Source organism: Dipodomys spectabilis, unplaced genomic scaffold (assembly GCF_019054845.1).
Source record: "Dipodomys spectabilis isolate Male_0828 unplaced genomic scaffold, ASM1905484v1 ptg000656l, whole genome shotgun sequence".
Classification (NCBI taxonomy): domain Eukaryota; kingdom Metazoa; phylum Chordata; class Mammalia; order Rodentia; family Heteromyidae; genus Dipodomys; species Dipodomys spectabilis.
Window position 1 is genome coordinate 39,477 of NW_024871333.1, and position 16,321 is coordinate 55,797.

The 16,321-nt window shown below is 41.5% G+C and overlaps 1 protein-coding gene across 2 annotated transcripts in view; it reads right to left on the reverse strand.

Moving 5' to 3' along the window:
- Positions 1–974: 974 nt before the first annotated feature.
- The window catches only part of Ryk (receptor like tyrosine kinase), a 66,796-nt gene continuing 51,449 nt past the window's right edge, over positions 975–16,321 (reverse strand). For both annotated transcript variants that reach the window (XM_042671733.1, XM_042671732.1), the window contains exons 10-15: positions 15,778–15,847; positions 11,025–11,157; positions 9,829–9,938; positions 9,529–9,688; positions 3,139–3,275; positions 975–2,068 (exon numbers count right to left, since the gene is read on the reverse strand). In XM_042671733.1, the coding sequence (XP_042527667.1) occupies positions 1,957–2,068; positions 3,139–3,275; positions 9,529–9,688; positions 9,829–9,938; positions 11,025–11,157; positions 15,778–15,847 (722 nt within the window). In that variant the 3' untranslated portion in view covers positions 975–1,956. The remainder of the gene's footprint in view (positions 2,069–3,138; positions 3,276–9,528; positions 9,689–9,828; positions 9,939–11,024; positions 11,158–15,777; positions 15,848–16,321) is intronic.

Below are 16,321 nucleotides of genomic sequence, written 5' to 3' on the forward strand. Positions count from 1 at the left end.
GTGGTGCTGAGGAATCGAACCCAGGGCCTCCCTCATGCACTGTACCACTGAGCTACCTTCCTAGACCCTTCCTTTTTTTTTTTTGTCGGTCATGGAGCTTGAACTCTGGGCCTGGGCACTGTCCCTCAGCTCTTCAGCTCAAGGTGAGCACCCTACCACCTGAATCACAGCATCACTTCTGGTTTTCTGGTAGTTTGTTGGAGACAGGAGTCTCACGGACTTTCTTGTCCCAGGCTGGCTTTGAACTGAGACCTTCAGCTCTCAGCCTCCCGAGCAGCTAGGATGACAGGGGTGAGCCACCACCGCCCGGCTTCTACTTTCTTCATGAGCCCATCATGGTCTCTAGTACAGTATCTTGTTCTCAAGTTAATCAGTATTCTTTAGATGTATACTATGTAAATTTGTATCAGTACAAATGTTAACCTCCCATGAGTACAAATATTGTCTAAATGAAAACATGAAATAAAGTCTAATAACTTCATATGACATATTACTAAGTAAATGTTTAACTTTTTTTTTTTAAATAAAAACCTTTCCATGGCCCTGCTGATAAGACTGATGTCCTGCTGGTGCAGGTACCTGGGATCTCTGGATGAGCCTGTGCATAACTTGTGCTCAGTGACCTGCTGGGACTCCTTAGGCAAGCCTGCTTTTGGGTCGCCTAGATGCCCTCAGCACTTGGGACACTAAACGTCCATCACCCGCTCCCCAGCCCCGGCGACTCGGTGGCAGCTCCGGCCTGGTCAAACCAGTGACTTTCCTCAGGCACTGGTTCAACCACATCCGTTCAAATAGCCTGAATCCCTTCGGGTTTATGCTGTGTTGAGTGTCCTCCCTTACTCCTCGGGTGCCATTCAGAGATTCCTTATGTCCTGTAGCCACTCTTTTGCGCTAAGCAGTAATTCTTTATTATACAACGTCACCTGTTTAACCTACAAAGGAAAAAAAAATCAAAAATATTTTCAACACCGCCGTACTATAAAACAAATCCTTTAATTTTTTAAAATGTTTTATAAAACAATTTTACACTTAAGCCAGCCTTGAAGATAAGCACAAAATTTACCAGTTTACAAAATAAAAACAACCAAACAAAAACAAAAACCCACAACAAACTCAGGCACCCATACTGTGCATAGCACGATTCTAGGTGCAATAAATGGGAATCTTAGCCTTAGAAACGTGATTTCACTTTCTGGAACTGCACCGTCTCCTTTCCCAGAGAGTAAAAATAAATAAAGTCCCCGCTGCTTCCTCCTCATCTGACCCTCTTCTGGCTCACAGGAAAGCTAATTTCTAAGAACAATTTTAAGATGTGATGAACTCAGTACCTGCTCCTCTTAGAAAGCAGAACTCCATTTTCTCTAACACAAAAGAAATAATTTCCACATAAGGTTGGTCTGTTCCTCACAAGCATTTTTAAAAATGCCATTTCTCTCTAGATTTTCTTCCTGATAGCCTTTTTTTTTTGCAAAAAGCAAATCAAATCATCACTTTAAGCTGTTTTTTTTCTTTCCTGAGAAAAGTTCTGCATCTTTGAAGACAAACCATTCCCGAGAGTAGTGATAAAAATATTCAACTTTAAAGGTGAGTCACCTACGTTACCTCAATGAAGTAAAGACATACAAAGCGGTTGGCACTAAGATAGCTATTCCAAATATCTGTGTCTAAACAATTTAAAAAACTGTTTATTTTGTAAGAATGCACCTCTAGTCCAAAGTAATTATGCTTTAAAAAATTTTTGGCCAAAAAATTTACAAAACCCCTTTCAGTACGACCTAATAAAAGTGATATTTAGAAAATACCCCACATTATTAAGTTTCTCTTTAAAAAGTTCCGACTCTAGATTATCGGTAAGGCACGGTGTTCTGGAAGACAGACGTGCTTCTGCTGGCACTGTGTGACGTTCCAAGCCTCCACGGCGGCCATCTTCTTCTGACGAGATGGGACCCCGCAAAGTCAGACGTAGGCTCCCAGGGCGGCGTGGAACTCTGTGAGACACTGGACCAGCTGCTGAAACTTGGGCCTCTCCTCCGGATCTAAGGCCCAGCAACAGGCCATGACAGCAAATCTACAGTAACAACAATAGCAAAACCGGCTCATGATCACACGGCACTTCCTACCTTTCGGTTGATCTGATGTCAGTTATGCTCACTATCCACAGCGGATACGGAGAAGATAACATTAAAAATAGATCAATTTGCTGGGCGCCGGTGGCTCACACCTGTAATCCTAGCTACTCAGGAGGCTGAGATCTGAGGATCTCGGTTCAAAGCCAGCAGGAAAAGACCGTGAGACTCCTATCTCCAATAAAAACCACTAGAAAGCTGGAAGTGGCGCTGTAGCTCAAGTGGTAGAGCGCTCGCCTTGAGCTGAGGGACAGCGCCCAGGCCCAGAGTTCAAGCCCCATGACAAAAAAAAAAAAAAAAAAAGATCAATTTTACCACACGTTCACAGTTCAAGAGTGGAAAAAGAAGCTAAAAGGAATGATCTGGCTAATACATGTGGATTTCAATTCTTCACAGTATCATAACCAAAAGACTTCAGCAGATATGTGTATACATGTGAGACAGCTGAAGTAACAACTTGTGCTGTCCTGTAAGTTCTGAGAGGAAGAAGCTGGGAGTGCTATCCAGGAACCCTGGATATAGCTGCTGCCCTGCTCTGCTCAGCCCCTGCCACCCCATCCCCATGATATGTGAGGTCAGTCGTGTGATGAACGCAGGAGGCAGAAGCAACTATGTCCTCACTAGCCCAGAGCATTGTCCCTAGGCGTCCACTGCCAGGTGTCAACGTGACAAGGCAGGGTGCCGATGAGAAAGGCTCTGAAGGCACTCGTTCTTAAGTCTGTTAAGCAAGTTAGGACGAAACTCTTGTCATTTTTCTCTCCGTTACATTCCACTCTCAGACTGCTCTGTAGCACGCATATCATACGCCACAAATGCAACAGGCCAGGTGCGTGAAAGGAGTGAGAGAATGTGAGTGTGGACTGTACAAGTGCCTAATTCAAGTCTAAAGTGTCAGTATTGTCAAAGGGTAGGCTTCTACATCCTGTACGAACACGGAAGCCTGCTCTTTTTCTTTTATGACAATGAAGTAGATGGAATAAAACTTGTGTCTTTGAGATCAAGAACAACTCACAGTTCGTCAGGACAGTTGATGGGCTGGGCTATCCGGTAGCCATCTTTCAGGTATGCGGCCATCTCAAAGGGGTCGATGTCCACGTAGGGGGTCTGGCCCAGGGTCATGAGCTCCCACAGCGTCACTCCGAAGGCCCACTGAAAAGAAGGGCAGCGGCACAAAGAAGTGGCATATAAAACGGCTGCCTACGGACAGCTACAGGCCCCAAAGAGCAGTTCCACTTAACTCTCAAGAAAGCAGAATATTCGTGTTTATAAAAGTCTACAGCTGAGTGTGGTGGCGCAGACCATCACCTCGGATAGTTATGAAGTAGAAGCAGAAGCTGAAGTCTGGGGCCATGGCTAAGCCACCAAGACCATAACTAAAAAACAAAAGCAAATGAGTTGGGGTCATATAGCTCAAGTGGTGGAATGCTTCCCAGCAAGCAAGCAGTCTCAGGTCCAGCATCTCAGGACCTAGAATCGTTTTCGTTGACAGTCATTATCAGTAGAGCAATGCCCAGTTCATACTCTGGGAGGAAGGGGGAGAGAGGGAATAGGTAGATGGACATATAATTTTAACATCCCCAGTGACTTGGCACCTACTACAATTTCCTTTAAATTTACTGGGGTATTCTATTCCCTTTAAAACGCTAAGATGATTTCAAGCCTCATGCTTTGTTCTGAAACCACCAACACAAAAGAATCAACACTATTTCAAATTAATAAAAGCTAAATGGCAGTGTGTGCTTACATCCAATTATTTTCTTATTTTAAAATCTTACTCTGAGTTGGGCACTGGTGGCTCACGCCTGTCATCCTAAGCTACTCAGGAGGCTGAGATCTGAGGACAGTGGTTCAAAGCCAGCCCAGGCAGGAAAGGCTGTGAGATTCTTATCTCCAAATAACTATCCCCAAACTGGGAGTGGAGCTGTGGCTCAAAGTGGTAGAGCACTAGCCTTGAGCAAAACAAAACAAAACAAAAAATAACACCACAAAAATTTACTCTGTGGTATCTTACAACTGATAGGGCATAGTAAGGATAAAACTTATCTTCTAAATAGTGTCTAAGTTCTAGAGTGGATAATTCGCTACACAGATAAACTGAGAAGGCTGACTGAAAAAAGATGTTTCCATTCCTTCTTCATGGGGGGGGGGCCTGGTTCTTGTCCACTGACCATGGCAGAACTAAAGGAAGAAACAATTTATATTTTGGAGGAAGAAACAAGGGGAAATGGTGACAAGGAAATACTGGTACTGGGAAACATTGGCAGTGGTAGCTAGAAAGTAACTCCATGGACAACGGAGATAGAGCATAACATCTTTTGACTAGGACAGACTCTGACAGTCCTGCTAGGTAATGCTGATCTGGAGCTATCCACAGGTAATGTAACAATACAATGTGACAGGCTGACTAGTAACATCACTTTTCTTGAGCTGTGGCTATAGCATAGCATTTGCCCAGTATACTCAAAGCCTGGCACTGGGGGGAAAAATTACCTCTTTCACCATATTTGGATATTATTACTGCTAGTCCCCTAAGATTGTCTTGTACAGGCTGCAACGTTTAAAAATACTACGAAAAAGAGAACAATCAAGCTAAAAGCTACACTGCACGTTCATTCCTTTAAAAACCAACAAAAGTGATTCATTACATGATGTCTAATCAATCACTAAAAATGAAAACTCATGACCAATGAGACAAGGATGATTTGTGGAAAATTGTTCTCTCAAGTCTTCTGATAACTAAACCATTTAAAATCTAGACAGACCTATTCTATAATTTCCTTCTGTTTGACGTAGTTGGAAAGTAAGCAGTAAGAAGGTCAAGCTAATTTTTCCCGAATTGTGTGAGAGATTTTGGCTATATCTATTGAGAGGACATTTATAGACTAACAATGTTTTTGCTGTTGTTGTTTTTGGTGCCAGATCTAGGGCTTAAACTCAGGGTCTGGGCACTGTCCCTGAGCTTTTTTTGCTCAAGGCTAGTGCTCTACCAGTTGAGCTACAGCTCCACTTTCAGTACTTTTGGTGCTTAATTGGAGATAAAGAGTCTCACGGGCACTTTTCTGCCCAAGCTAGCTTCAAACCATGATCCTCCATATCAGCCTCCAGGATGACAGGTGTGAGCCACCAGCGCCCAGCTGGTATACTGACTAAAGTTGAGGTCACTGAATTAAGAGATTTCCAGTCAAATTAAAATGCCAGGCTGGCTTCAGTACATGATTCAGTCACACACACACACACCCCTCCCCCAGCAATATCCAGTTCTGCTTTCCACATCTTCAGTTACTCTCAATCAGCTATAGAAAAGTTAACTCTGCCCCGTCTGGAAGGGGCTCCCACCTCAAGGAACCTGCCTGTCTGGCTGTGGTGCTGCCATTGGCCGAGAAGGCAGAATACTCAACTAGAGAATTATTCTCGACTCTTCAAAGTTTAATGTCATTCGCTTCTTAGAGTTTGGACTTACAATCGTGTTTTCTTTTCTAGTTCTGCCTTTGGGGACAGATAAATTTGTCCCTTCACTGTAATTCAGAAGCGCATAACTTACCTAGTTGCCCAGGTTCAGAGCAAGAGAAGAATTTTGCTACAGACAAACCATATCTTGAGGCTCACTAACACCAGACAGAAAACATTTAGATGAGCTTTTAGCTTTTACATTTTAGACTCAGACGCTAATGGTCGAATGAGTTCAGACTTTCAAGGCTAATAGTCGAGGGAACAAATACATTGTACAGGTGAAGAGGACGTGAATTTGGCAGACCACCAGTGAAATGTTACAGACTAAATGCCTTTGTGGAATGATTAATTAATTAGGTCACAATGGTGGAGATCTTACCCAAGAAAGTAAGATCGGTGCCTTCACAAAAGACTCCAAAACTGGGCGCCAGTGGCTCACGACTATAATTCTAGCCACTCAGGAGGTTGAGATCTGAGCATCGTGGTAGAAGCTAGCCCCAGCAGCAGTTTGTGAGACTCATCCCCAATTAACTAACAAAAAAGCCAGAAGTGAGGTTGTGTGGCTCGAGTGTTAAAAGGGCCAACCTTGAGCAAAAAAGCTACGGGATGGCATCTGGGCCCCAAGTTCAAAAACTACTCTAGAAAGCTCCCTCATTCTTTATGCCATATAAGGACAAAAAGATGAGTAAGAGCAAGAGTAACATCCTGAAAGTGAACGAGCTACAGAAAATATACTAAGGACAGCTACTTAATCAATGAGCAACCGTTTGGCTCTGAAGACTGATTAACTATTCCTAACATAAACTATGGGAAGTGGCACTATAACTCAAGTGGTAGAGCACTAGCCTTGAGCTGAAGAGCTGAGGAACAGCGCTCAGGCCCGGAGTTCAAGCCCCACGACTGACTAAAAAACAAAAACAAAAACAAAAACAAAAAAACCCATAAACTATGCTCTTCATTCCATGGAAGTATCAGGTCAATTAAAATGATAACACTTAATAAAGCAAAATAGTATCTTGATATTATTATTATCATATCTTAAAATTTTTTGTGTCGGTCTGGGGTTTGAACTCAGAGCCCGGGTGCTGTCCCAGAGCTTTTTTTGTTGTTGTTCAAAGTTAGCACTCTACCACTTGAGCCACAGTTCCTCGTCCATCTTTCTTGGTGCTTAAGTGGAGATAAGAGTCTCACAGACTTAGCTGCCCTCAGCTGGCTTTGAACCACAATCCTCAGATCTCAGTCTCATGATGGTGAGGACTACAAGCGAGAGCCACCAGTGCTCCTTCTTATATCTTAAATACTAAGGTCTGAAAATATCCTTTACCTCTAAATTTTTCTTAATGCCTGTCATTTCCTCTTAATTTAGTACTTAAATAGGAATCTAAGATTTCTGATGTATAAATTCTTTCACCATGAAGGAAATAACTACTAGGAACCAAAGCATCGCTCTAAAAACAACAAGAAAAGTTTTCTGCACTTTGGTACCTCTAGCTTTCTCTGTGATACCACAGTAGTTCAACAACTACTCCTTGCGGTGTTTTATAAATCTGAAGGTTTCTTCAATTGTGCTAAGGAAATAGGGATGACCATAGTACTGAGCAAATAAGAATAAGAAGTAATATTTGACAGACGCAAGCTTGGGATCACTTCACAAATTCTCTTCCTTCTGGGTGGTCATTAACATCCACAAAAAAATAAAGGCTCAAAGGGACACATTTTTATATCCTAAAAATCATTCAAGGCTTTAAAGTATCTCTTCATTGCCATACGTCCATACCGATAAGAATTCGCAGGAAAGGTGTTTCTTTGACTTGTTTTTCCCAAGAAAAGCTTTATAATACTACATAGTAAGATAAGAAAATCAACAACTGTGCTGTTCTGATTGCATTTAGTCTGTTAATAGGAAATAGTTATTTTAATAGCAGTATTACACGAATTGGTATGATTAGCCAAAGGGTTCAAAGAAGACATAAATCAAATTCTCAAATAAGGGAAAAGAAAGTCACACACACATACAAAAAAACAAAAAAAAAAAGCCCAACGATTGTACCCGAATCTGTTGAAAACAATAAAAACAATCCAGACATCAAGAATGTCTTGATTAGGTCACATCTTGGAATAATATCAGAAAGACATTTATAACCAGTCAAATCAGTTATACATATATTTCCAAAACCCGAAAGTTAAAAGTCGATGTTCCCATGAGAATCTTGACATATTGAAATACTGAAATCTTTCCAGTAATAATTATTAAAGCAAAGCCTAGAGATGTAATGTATTATTTTTAAGACAGAGTACGTCAATCAACCTCTGTTCTTTTAATCCACTAAGGCTGTAGAAATCTGTTATAGCGGTCCATGGAAACTAATGTACGGGGAAGACCGCACACCAGTGAATATAACTAATGGAACAGCAGAATTACTGTTTAGTATAACATACCATTAAAAGAGAAATCCTTAAAGTGCACAAACTTTGAATATTAAATAATAAATAAAATACACTGAGACACCAGATACATTTTAAGCCTAAATTGACACTTTGGACCAAATTATTCTAGAAGATTTTACATGTAAAACATTTGATGGTGTCATTATGGAAAAGGACTGTTTTTATTTTGTAGGTCATGGGGCTTGAACCCTGGGCCTGGGCGCTGTTCAGCTCAAGGCTTGAGCCACAGTGCCACTTCCGGCTTTATCTGCTTATGTGGTGCTAAGGAATTGAATCCAGAGCCTCACACATGCAATGCAAGCACTACCACTGAGCCACCTTCCCAGCCCTGTAAGAGGACTTTATAAGCAAACGTTTTACCTCATATTTAAATAGACAGATATATTGTACAGCAGCCATGAGAATGGAAAATCCGTCATTGTCCCCCAAGGATCAAACCCAAGGCCTCGTGCTTGCTGGACAAGCGGCTCTGTCGCTTGACCTCTGTCCTAGTCCTTTTTTACTTTGTTTCTGAGATATGGTCTCACTGATTGTCCAAGTTAGTTTCAATCTCGATATCCTCCTTTCTCTGCCTCTAGAGCAGCTGGGAAAACAGGCATGCCCAAACATGTTGCACAGCCCATGAAGAATAATCTTCTAAACTAGACTAAGAAGTAACAGTAATTTAAAAAATAAAATGAGGGCTGGGAAGGTGGCTCAGTGGTAGAGCGCTTGCCTTGCATGCCTGAGGCCCTGGGTTCGATTCCTCAGCACCACATAAACAAAAAGAAAAAAGCCGGAAGTGCCACTGTGGCAAGTGGTAGAGCGCTAGCCTTGAGCTGAAGAGCTGAGGGACAGCGCCCAGGCCCAGAGTTCAGGCCCCACGACCGGACCCAAAAAACATTAAAAAAAAATAAGAAGAAGAAAAAATAAAATAAAATGACAAAGTAAATGTGGCTTCTCAAACAGTACAACACCAAGTATAAAGAATTTATATAGCCAAGTGATGGTGGCTCACACCTGTAATCCTATCTACTCATGAGGCTGAGATCTGAGGATTGTGGTTCAAAGCCAGCCCAGTCAGGAAAAGTGTGAGACTTTATCTCCAATTAGCCACCAGAAAAAAATAAATAAAAAGAAGTGGTGCGTGGCTCAAAGTGGTAGAGCATTAGCCTTGAGCAAAAAAAGGTTAGGGACAGTGCGCAGGCTGTGAGTTCAAGCCCTACAACTGACCAAAAAAAAAGGAGAAAAGATCACTTACTGTATCCTGTCTAACCCTCTATAGCCTCACCTTTAAACTGGGATGACAGTGCCTACCAAGGTTAGCAGCGCCCTCCCGTGGTAGATGTGAGGATAAAATGGTATCGATCACATACTGCTGGGTCAACTTAGCAACTAATTACACTTGCTTCTCGAATGAAAAATTTTAGGGAATTATTAGATTTCAACGTAAAAGTACAACAACGGCAAAGCATTATAAAATAGGATATTCGTTCTGTTACTCTTTAGGGGTCCCTGCACTTACCACATCGCTAGCACTGGAGAACTCATTATTAACCAGACTTTCGAGAGCCATCCATCGAACTGGCCTGTTCTCATTGTCCCCCAGACAGTGGTAGTCCATGGGGAACAAGTCTCTGGAGAGGGCATTGTCTGTGATCTTAACTTGAAGGGTGTCATCAATGCTGAAAGGTAAAAAAATGACCGTCAGAGGCAATCCGGCTATCGCGGTAAGACTCGAACACAACCTGAGACCTACTGTGACCTCTGGACCTCAAAATCCAAGGAGGACTGCCCAAGATGATGACAAACTCATGGCACCTACACGCAGTTCCTGGCAGCCAGGTCCTTGTGGATCACTTCCCTTCTGGCCAGGTAACTCATTCCGCAAGCAATCTGAATAGCCATGTGTACCAGGTCTTGTTGAGAGATTGCCTGTGGTGAGAGAAAGATGACAAAGTCTGTAGATGGTACAAAGCTTGTGCTAGTGGCAACTGATTTTATTCCACAAGCTTATTCTACCCCAAAAGACTTTTTGTTTTTTGGTGGGTCATGGGGCTTGAACTCTGGGCTTGGGCACTGTCCCGGCACTCTTCAGCTCAAGGCAAGCGCTCTACCGATTGAGCCACAGCACCACTTCCGGTTTTCTAGTGGTTTATTGGAGATAAGAATATCATGGACTTTCCTGCCCGGGCTGGCTTTGATTTGTGATCCTCAGATCTCAGCCTCCTGAGTAGTCAGAATTACAGGCGTAAGCCACCAGTGCCCAGCTTCCAAAATACTTTTTATCTATACACTGAGTATTAATTAATTACTTTGGATTTTACATGTCAGTACTAGAGCTTGAACTCAGGGCCTGGGTGCTGTGTCCCTCAGCTTTTTCACTCAAGGGTGGTACTCTACCCCTTGAGCCAAGGCTCTATTTCTGCTTGTTGATGGTTAACTGGAGATAAGAGGCTCACAGTCTTTCCTGCTCAGGCTGGCTTCCAACTGTGATCCTCAATCTTAGCCTCTTGAGTAACTAAGATTATAGGCATGAGCCACTAGAGCCTGACTGTGGGGCTTGAACAGCCTAGGCACTGTCCTTGATCTCCAGTCATCACAATATAAGCCTCTGAAAAGTCTGTTCCCATACCTAGAAAGGAGGCCTAGGACAACAAGCATCTTTGCAGAGTTCTCAGGAGAATGACTGGGATGGTGTTACAGACAGTCTGAGGTGGCTATGAATAAACATACAGTGAAATTACAAGGAAAAAACCTTAGCATCAGCCGAGTGTAAGGTAAGAGGTCCTTAGCTGGTCGAATGGGGTTTAGAATTAGACCTGTAAAAATATGGAAGCATACACCATCTTCGTTTTCCTTTAAATCAGCAGGCTATAAACATCGTCTGGCTCCGTTTCAGTTTCTTTTTGAAGATATTTAAGCAGTGTATATCTAAGACTGTTAATATCTGATTATACTTTCAAAAACTATTATCATAAATACTAGCAAATAATTAGTATTTGGGCAAATATGTCTCACCTGAGGATTGTTGGCCTCTACTAATTTGCACTGCCGTAAAAACAACTTAAGATTCCCCCAATTCATGTAAGGCAGTACCACCATGGGCTTTTCTCCTTCTTCTATACACACGTGAGTGATAGGAAGAAGGTTTCTGTAAAATAGTAAGAAATTGGGAGAAAGACAGATGAAATCTAAAATATTTATTAGGGGCTTATTTTAAATAAACAATTTAAAACAAACAAAATCCCGAACATACTCAACAACATATTCATGATGAAGAAGTTTTCATTATAAATGCTCTGGTTTATTTACAGCTGATTTACAAGTGTGCCCATAAATGTGCTTTCTTGATAGGTAAATCTTTACCCCAAACTGTGTTTAATATGGGGGGGAGGGGGAGCCACTTCAGACACTTAGAAATGACTTGGCCCTAAGAATAATAACACTATTACCACACTTTTTGTGTGTGAGTGTGTATACGTGTGTGTCAGTACTGAGACTTGAGCTCAGGGCCTCCTGTTCTTGCTTGGCCTGACACTCTAGGCTGGGCTCTCTTCCACTTGGGCCATACCACCAGTCAAGCATTTTGTTAGTTGGAGATGGAGTCTTGCAGACTTTCCTGACTGGACTTGTTTCAAACTGTGATTCTCCTAGTCTCAGCTTTCTGAGTAGCTAGGATTACAGAGGTGAGCTACTTAGCTATAATCAACTTTTTTTAAATGTCTACACCGTGGACAATTAAAAAAAAATGTCTTGAAAAGTCCTTAGTCATACAAGATCTATAATTAATGTATCTGAAAACTCTACCATTTAATATCTAGACGACTTAAGCTTAGCTTTCATACTTGTAACATGAGGATCACACCTACGGAAAGAGGTTGTTATCATGTGTGAAATAACACTAAGCATGTAGATGATCTTATTCCTATATTTTGATTTTTATGGAGCACATATAAACATTTCAACCTATTTCATAATAATATTCCTTCCACTAATGTCTGGAAATAACTGCTAATTTTTTCCAAAGTTCTGTAACTTTTTTTTTTTTTGGTCAGTTGTGGGTCTTGAACTCTTGAACGCTGTCCCTCAGCGCTTCAGCTCAAGGCCAGCGCTCTACCACTTGAACCACAGCGCCACTTCCGGTTTTCTAGTGATTTATTAGAGATAAGAGTCTCATGGACTTTCCTGCCCAGGCTGGCTTTGAACCACGATCCTCAGATCTCAGCCTCCTGAGTAGTTAGGAATACAGGAGTGAAGCCACCGGCGCCCAGCTTTTTATTTTGCCAGACCTGGGGCTTGAACTCTGGGCCTGGGTGCTGTCCTTGAGCTTCTTTTGCTCAAGGCAAGTCCTCTACCATTTTGGCCACAACGCCACTTCCAGCTTTTTTCTGTGTATGTGGTACTGAGGAATCAAACCCAGAGCTTCAAGAATGCTAGGCTAGCACTCTACCACTGAGCCACATTCCCAGCCCGGTTCTGTAACTTCGTCCTAGTTATTGTTTCTTTTTTCATTAAGCTAGTAAACAGAAACTAACATAGTTTCCAAATATTTATATTCAATACTTTCTATCTTTTGCCATGAAGATAAACATTTAATAAATATTTGGAACACATAATAAGTCTTTGAAACATTCATACTTGAGTAAACTCTAAAAATGTTTAACAAAGAAGTAATATCAAATGTAAAAAGCTACTTGAACAAGGCTACTGTAGTATTAGTAGTAAAATGCCAATGCCACAAGTGCCCAGGAGTAGTAAAAGAATGACAGCATGTAACAATTCAGTGGTCACAAAGAGAAGTTTTTGAGTAAAACAAAAGGAAAGCAATATGGAAAATTCATGTTTACAGGACAACTTTAAGTACGGAAAGGAAAAAAACCTGCAGCAATATACCAAAAGTAAGTAAGGCATCAGTAGTTCACTACTAAGAAGGCTGAGATCTAAGGACTGCAGTTCAAAGACAGCCTGGACGGAAAACCCCACGAGACTCATATCTCCAATGAATCACCAAAAAGCCAGAAGTAGGGCTGTGGCTCAAGTGGTAGAGCACTAGCCTTGAGCAAAAAAGCTCAGGGATAGTGCCTAGGCCCTGAGTTCAAGCCCATGGACCAGCACACACAAAAAAGTACCTATGTATATGTGTGTATGTATATAAAGAGAGGGTTGTTGTCTTTGACTTTAGGACTATATTGTCTTTCTGTATTTCCTAAAATTTCTCTCAGTTGAGTATATATTCCTTTTGCAAAACAGTCACTAAATTCTGGTGAGATGAACTGCAATGGTAAATGAGAAACATGATATACTTTCAACATATTAATAATTCATTTTTTCAGTTTAACTACACAAGGTATCACACATAGCCAAGATGAACAATTAACCATAACCAGCTACAACCTTTAGAAGACATATACTTTCCTCTGCCAGTGTTCATTATCAAATATTCCAATTCAGTACGTCACCCCACTCTGTTCCCTGAGGGTATCTTGGAACTGCCAGAAAGCCACACACCCTTAATCAGCCTAGAGGATGTTGCAAATGCTCACTTGAAACATTTTTCAGCCAAGGCACGTTTAGGGCTACAGTGGATATAAAATTGTTTCTTGGGAAAACCCTTGCGTTGTCTACATTTATCCCTGTCACATACTTCTTGGTTGATGGAGTGCAGACTTTTCATCAGGGTAAGAATACTGGCTAGGTGCTAAAGTGCTGGGTAGGATATGCTAGTGTAAAAAACACTTCTGGCACTTTCCCCCACCATCAACATAACAGAACATCACGCACTCTCAACACTGCCAAAAAGGGCGCTTCCAACTGATCATTTCCCAGTTCTTGTCAAAAGCCAAGAGGAGATAAAATGTGTTTGTTAGAAAATACAGCCTAAGGGATGATATGTTCATCGACTCGTCTGCAAATGGTAACTTCTAGTCTTGGAATGTCAGTGGAAGGCCATGTTGTTGAGCCATATAACTAAAAGGAGTACCTCACTGTTCATCAATACTGGTAAAAACTTCTTTTTGAAGGCCCTTGGTTCCTTTTTTTTTTCAATGATATTAGGAAATATGAATGTTGGTTATATTCATCGTTGTCTGGAGTATATGATAAACCTATTGAGACATCTGCTTTGGAATCTGAAACTGAAGGAACTCTCCTCCCTCTCCCCCCATCCCATGTTTTGTTTTCTTCTATGGCTGTGGTAGATCAACTTCTCATGTTTGCTGAAGCTGAGCTGTAAGGATTTTATATCCTATCAGAAACAGTTGCCTCCTAATTACCACAATGTCAAAAAGTGGTTTCATTTTCAATGCTAGTTGATTGATTTCTTATTGTGCCATCTTTTTAGGCCTTCAAAAGCTAAAGAAAAATACGGGGCACTGGTGGCTCACAGCTATCATTCCTAGCTACTCAGAAAGCTGAGATCTGAGAATCATGGTTCACAACCAGCCCGGGCAGGATATACAGTGCTTTAAAAAGTCTATGTTCTCACGCCTGTAATCCTAGCTACTCAGGAGGCTGAGATCTGAGGATCGCGGTTCAAAGCCAGCCCGGGCAGGAGAGACCATGAGACTCCTATCTCCAATAAACCACTAGAAAACCGGAAGTGGCGCTGTAGCTCAAGTGGTAGAGCGCTTGCCTTGAGCTGAAGAGCTAAGGGACAGTGCCCAGGCCCAGAGTTCAAGCCCCACGACCGACCAAAAAAATAAAATAAAATAAAAAATAAAAAGTCTGTGTTGACACTGACACTGCTACACATGCTGTATTTATGTCTCTCCTGGCTCAGAAGGTAAGACATTTTCACTACTTAGGCATAGAACTACTAGTATTTTTTTTAATTCATACAATGAATAAATGACACATATCCATTCAGTAAACCATTATGTGTTTTTTAAATGGAGACAGATTTAGTTACTGACATGAAAAGCTAGACAAATTATTTTATCAAGAAGCATGCTAGCTTTGTTAATAAATGAAACTAGGTGTTACTCAAGTGGTATAGCACCAATGGTGTGTGAAAATGCTAAGAGAATAAGGCTCTGAGTTCAAGCCCCAGTACTGCTCACACATGTATGTGCGCACACATGCGCATGCACATGTGCACAACTCACCTACACACACATAGAGCAAGCGAGGGGAAAGGGAAGAAAAGATAGACAGATTGACATCTAAACCTAGGTATCTTTTTTTTGAGGGCGGGGAGGGCGGGGGGGGAGAGGGGGAGAGGGGGAGTCTGATGCTAGGACTGAACTTGGTACCGGATGATTCTGTTCACTGGCTAGTGCTCTACCAACTGAGCCATGCTTCAACCCCTAGACCTAGATTATAGACCTAGACAGACATAAACACACGCACACTTATGTGAAATAAATATGGCAAAAATGTTAACCATCACTGCATCTAGTGTTTATTTTGGTTTTTGTGCTCTAAAGTTTAGTAGCACATATCTTTTAACCATTCTACTTTTAACCCTACCATTCTACTCTTTAAAAAAGAAATATGCCAGAAATATGTATCAGCTATCTCATCAAACCTTAGCTAGAATTATCAAAGTGGAGTGTTACATGCTACTTTTTATCCCTTCACTTGTAAACGGTACAATGAGAATGCATTTTACATTTATGCTCAGAAAAACAATATTAAAAACTTAAAAAACAGAAACGAGCCATCCTGAAAAGCTTCCATCTAGAACCTGTCACAGCACGGCGTTCTTTAAGGAAACAGCACAGAGGAATGCGGCGCCCAGAGGCATCCAGACGCCGGCGGCCTCTGCTCTCACCTGTGATGAAGACCTCGCAGCTTACAGCTCTCCGTGAGCATCATGGTCACCTGAATTTCGGAAGCCTGATCTACATAAAAAAGGAAATGGGTGGAGTGATAATACTATATACATAGGACCATATTTTCTACTGTTAGGACATAATTATCTTGGACTGTAAGCTAAATTCCCATTGAAAGTTACAAGTAAATCTAAATAGATCCAGCCTAAAGCTCAACTGTAGGAGTCTCATTGAAAATTAGAAATGGAGAAAGCTTCATAGGCAAAGGAGAAAAAAAGCAGTGTTGGACCAGGAAATTATCTGTAACACTTAAACCATATAAAGGACTAATTTCCGTTTATCTCCTTGTTTAAAAAGAGTTAACACAAATCGGTATGGGGGGAAAAATGACATAGGTAGAGAGTGAAATCATACGGTTTACTGAGAAATGAAAATGCAAGAAACCAATACATTTGTAAAATCACTTCTAGCCTCACTCCTAAGTACAGGTATCCAAGTTACACTAGGAGGGCGCAAATTTAGTTGCCTGCCAGCCTGATGGAG